This window comes from Alosa sapidissima, chromosome 15 (assembly GCF_018492685.1).
Source record: "Alosa sapidissima isolate fAloSap1 chromosome 15, fAloSap1.pri, whole genome shotgun sequence".
Lineage (NCBI taxonomy): Eukaryota > Metazoa > Chordata > Actinopteri > Clupeiformes > Clupeidae > Alosa > Alosa sapidissima.
The window spans coordinates 7,216,690-7,221,689 of NC_055971.1; the positions used below are offsets into that span (position 1 = coordinate 7,216,690).

The 5,000-nt window shown below is 49.5% G+C and overlaps 1 protein-coding gene across 1 annotated transcript in view; it reads right to left on the reverse strand.

The window, feature by feature from the left end:
- Positions 1–5,000, reverse strand: part of si (sucrase-isomaltase (alpha-glucosidase)) — a 41,754-nt gene that overhangs the window by 24,109 nt on the left and 12,645 nt on the right. Inside the window, 4 exon segments of the mRNA XM_042064329.1 lie at positions 344–400; positions 3,225–3,309; positions 3,609–3,763; positions 4,288–4,404. Coding sequence (XP_041920263.1) covers positions 344–400; positions 3,225–3,309; positions 3,609–3,763; positions 4,288–4,404 — 414 coding nt within the window.

Sequence of the window (5,000 nt, forward strand, 5' to 3'; positions counted from 1 at the left end):
CTGCCCAGGCCTGATGAAATATTCATCAAAAGGCATGTCATCATATGTGTCATTTGCTGACTAAGTTCACCAAGCAGCTCGGGAGCTTTGCCAGTGGGAAAGGAGAGACAGAGTGTGTGTGTGTGAGAGAGAGAGAGAGAGAGAAAGAGAGAGAGACAGAGAGAGAAAGAGACAGAGAAAGAGAGAGTGATAAAGAGAGGGGGAGAGAGAGAGGAGAGTAACAAAGAAAGGGACAGTAACAGAGAGAGAAAGATCGAGAGAGAGAAAGAGAGATAGGGATAGAGAGAGAGGGAGGGAGAGAGAGAAAGAGAGATAGGGATAGAGAGAGAGATCCAAGGCTTACCGTCTCATAGTTGTACCACACAGCATTAGGGATGTAGGCCCTCACATACTCCACACCCTGCCAAACAAAGCACATTGACTCATCAGCAGCATTACAAGCAAGAGCACTTCAGAGACAACATGGCCTACCTATCAAAGACAAGAAAAGAGACAGAGAAAGCATCTGCGTTTTCCCTACACACTTTTTGATAGATGGGCTCTGATTAAATTTTAATCTTTTATTAATCATGCCTGTCCAGACAGCAATAATCCCTAATCGAGGAGTGACCTCTGATGGGGCTCCAGTGGCTATGGGAGCGTCTGCACCTTTCATTAAAAAGAAAGAACGGCGGATCAGAGTGAAGTTGTGGCGGACGGGGAGAAAGAGAGAGAGAGAGAGAGAAGAAGGGATGGATAGAGGGATGGACGGATGGGTGGATGCATGGATGAGTAAGGGCAGGAGCTGCCATGCACTCCTCAAGTGGAGTGATGGTGAAGCGCGCTGTCCTCTTCAGGTAAAAAGCCATCCCTGACACTGTCACTCACTGCCTCAGTCGTGCTGTCATGTTCTTGCCCACTCTCTACAGCCTGACATTACAGCGCTGAAGGACAAGAAGCGAGACGAGGCGAAGGGAGAGAGTGAAGCAAGTCCACATGAGTCCATGAGGAAATGAAGAGAGAGAGAGAGAGAGAGAGAGAGAGAGTGAGAGAGAGGAGGAGAAGAAGGATAGGGGGGAAGAAAGAAAAAAAAGGGGGGGAAGAGTGAGGAGTCAGGAAAAGCTGGTATTCTATCGCCTTAGGATTGTCAAAGTGACTTCCATTTCAAATTGGCTCCCCATAGGCATGGTGGATCTCACGCCGGTGAGGCGATAGACTTGAGCGGTGGGGACACACCGAGGGAATGCCAATGCGTCTGGAGGCCCCTGCGGCTCGCCGGGATCAAACTGAGATCTCCAAGTCTTAGTCTCAGAAAGATCCTCCTCTCCCCGTACACACCCCACACGTCTCTCCACCTGCGCCACTTAATGCATGACGATGAGCCCATTGTAACGTGTTACTATAACCTAATGAGCCTTTAAGCAGGAGCCCCATGAATGGATAAGATGTTGCATGATCAATTCCCAGTAAAATCAGATCACCATGTTTATGTCTCATGTAAACGTACATTTTTGAATTTTCCCAGGGAGCATTACTCCCACTGCTGACAGATTACTGAAGATTATTGAATGTGAATCGTCGATGTAATGTCCTGGGCTGGAGAGCAAGGGGCCCCACAGCTGTTCTGTTTTTCCCCGCACTGAGGAGCGGCTGCTGACTGTTAATGATTTAAGCATAATAGGGGAGAGATGTGAGGGATGGCAGCCGCAGTCTCAGCACCACTGGGGGGGGGGGGGGGCTGTCAGTCAGGGAGCCTGCCTGACCCCCACAGTCTGACGGCTGCCTTTGATCCCCACACGGGGCGCTCATTTAAGGGGGAGTAATTAAGAGCCAGCCGATGAGCCGCCCGGGTATGAAAAGAAACAAGTCAAAAGAAAAAGAAGAGGAAGAGATGGAGGGAGGGAGGAAGAGAAAGAAAGAAAGAAAGAAAGAGAAGATGAGGGGGAGGAAAGGAGGGAGGTAGGACGAGGGAAGAGGGTATGGCAGGGGGGGCGGGTGGAGATTTCCCCAGTCAGAAGCCATACTGCGCAGATCAAGGTTCGGCGGACTGTCTCAGAAGTGGGGAAGCAGTTGTTGGATGTCATTAGAGAAACAGTCAATGTGCAGAGAGACAAGGAGAGAGAAGAGAGGAGAGAGGAGAGAGGAGAGGAGAGAGGAGAGGGGATGGGAGAGGAAAGAGGGAGGAGAGAGGAGAGGAGAGGAGAAGCGAGTGGGAGCAGGAGCAAGGGGAACACTTCTGAGTCTTTCTTTCACTCAACCCTTCTTTTAAAGTGTGCCCTCTTTAAATGCTGCCTGCTTATCAATTTAAATCCAGTATAAAAATGCTGGCTGCCTTTCATTATTAATGCAGTGGTGCCCGGAAGAAAGCGGATTAATTTCACTCCAATTCATTGGGGTGTGGCATAATGCTCACTGCCCAGAGGGTGAGATGGAGGTTGGCACTCATGTTCTGTGAGTGTCCAAAAGTGCATTGTATCGCCAGCCTAAATCAACTTAACTTTTTCAACAACGAGGACCCGGGTTGAACTTTTCTTAGCTGCAGTTTAAATCTGAGAGATCAGTTTCATTATAAAAAAACACACACACACACACACACACACACACACACACACACACACACACATGCGAGGGGCCATGTTAAATTGGCAATTAATCACCCACTTTAACATGACCGCAATCTATCTTCAATTCTCATTTCATCATAATGAGGTCAGCGCTCTCATTAGACAGAAAAGAAAGTGGATGGGGGGAAATGAAAGAGAGACGAGAGAAAACAGTCTCTGTCACTCGCTCCCATCCCAGTGGAGGTCAGTGTAAGCCCACAGGAAGAAGCGGACGGTTTGGGCAGAGCCCACATCTGATCCTGCTCTTGCACTGGCTGACAGATGAGCCCTGGCTTCAAATAGTGTGCCATTTCCACCACCAGTCATCTTCCGGCTTGTGCAAACAGGAAAACAGCCCATAAAGTGACAACTGTGTGTGTGTGTGTGTGTGTGTGTGTGTGTGTGTGTGTGTGTGTGTGTGTGTGTGTGTGTGTGTGAGTGGGTGAGAGTGAGCGTGTGTGTGTGTGTGTGGTTATGTGTGAGAATGAGTCTGAGATACTGTAGAGACACAGGAATAGAGATAAATAGAAATGGAGAAGGAGAGAGAGAGAGAGAGAGAGAGAGAGAGAGAGAGAGAGTGTGTGTGTGTGTGTGTGTGTGTGTGTGTGTGTGTGTGTGTGTGTGTGTTTGTGTGATGCTCACAGGATCCAGCACAGGTGTGATGAGCAGGTGGGCCCCCCACAGGAACTGGCGGTCCACAGTCCAAGTGATGCTATCAGAATAGAACCTGGAAAGACAAGGCACAAGCCCATCCGAAGGTCAAGCAACTTTCTTTTTCTTCACCCAAAACAAACTGAATCAAGAGCCCCCATATTACACCACCACCACAAAGAATCAGGATTAGGATCTGGATTAAGATTAGAGGATTAGAGGGTCTGGATCAGGATCTGGATTAAGATTAGAGGATTAGAGGGTCTGGATCACAATCTGGATTAGAGGATCAGAAAGGTGGTTCCTTATGTGTACTAATTCACACAAATAGACTTGATTTGGATTCGGATTTGGATTGTGCTGGGCGCCACTCACTCGTGCATCATGGGCCGCACCACCGTGTCCCCGTAGACGTGCGCCCTGTAGAACAGCGTGTAGAGGTAGGGCAGCAGCGTGTAGCGGATGTTCAGGTAGTGCTTGGAGGTCTGCACCAGGAGGGAGTTGGCTCCGTAATACGCTGGATCTTGGGGCTGCAGAGTGAAGTAAAGAAGGAGAAGAAATAAAAAAAAAAGAGGGATGAGTGCGTGAGGAGGAGAGATGGAGGGATGAGTGCGTGAAGAGGAGAGATGGAGGGATGAGTGCGTGAGGAGGAGAGATGGAGGGGTGGCGAGAGAGATGGCCTGCCATCTGCTCTCAACCCCCGGGTCACGTTGTTTGTGCTGATTGTTTGTGCCTCGCGGGGGCTAAGTGATTATTGCTGGCCCCACGGAAAGGTCAAGCCGCATTCGTCTAATTTAGTCAGGAATATTAATTTCTATTCATCGTCATCTCCTGTCTCTTCGTGGGGAAGGAGGGCCGCATCTCGCATTCTCGCTGGGTGCGCGCCTGTCTGATTAGCACCTCCCGCTAATGCATCAGTAATGACTGGTGATTCATCACTCAGGAATAAGGTTGTGTGGGCATGTGTGTGCATGCGTGTGTGTGTGTGTGTGTGTGTGTGTGTGTGTGTGTGTGTGTGTGTGTGTGTGTGTGGAGAGGGGTGATGGCAGCCTACCCGGTAGCCCTGTGCGTTATGGTTCCTGCTGAAGGGGTAGAATGCTCCGACCTGCATCCAGCGGCGACACAGCTCCTCGGACGAGTCGTCAAAGAAACCGCAGATGTCCGCTCCAATCTGTCAGGGAGAGGAGAGGAGAGGGGGAAAAAATGACCACACGACATCACGTCAGTGGTGAGGAATGAGGGGATGTCAAACAAACACAACCCCCGCCCAGGCCTGGGGTGCAATAACATCACATGTTTGCCGGGCAAACAGAACAGAATACAAACTCAAACCTTCATCCATGAGTGGATTGGTTGGAACTTCAAACATCACACACTGATGTATTGGTCGAAAACAATGTTGACCATGCTTGGCAAACACACATGCACGCATACACACACACACACACACACACACACACACACACACACACACACACACACATGCACACACACACACACACACACACACACAGAAATAGGACCCTCTCTGTCCCCCCCTCTAATCCAGCCTATGTGCCTGGTCATCCTGCTGGTAGGTTTATGTGAAGAATAAGATGTGTTTGGAGCTTCACAGCAAAAACAAAATGTGGCCTAGACTCTTGAAGCTCCATAAGGCAAATATCTGTGTAAACATACTCCCCTCCTCCTCTTCCTCTTCCTCCTCCTCCTCTACCTCACCTCTCTCTCTCTCTCTCTCTCTCTCTCTATTTCTCTCTGAAACACCTG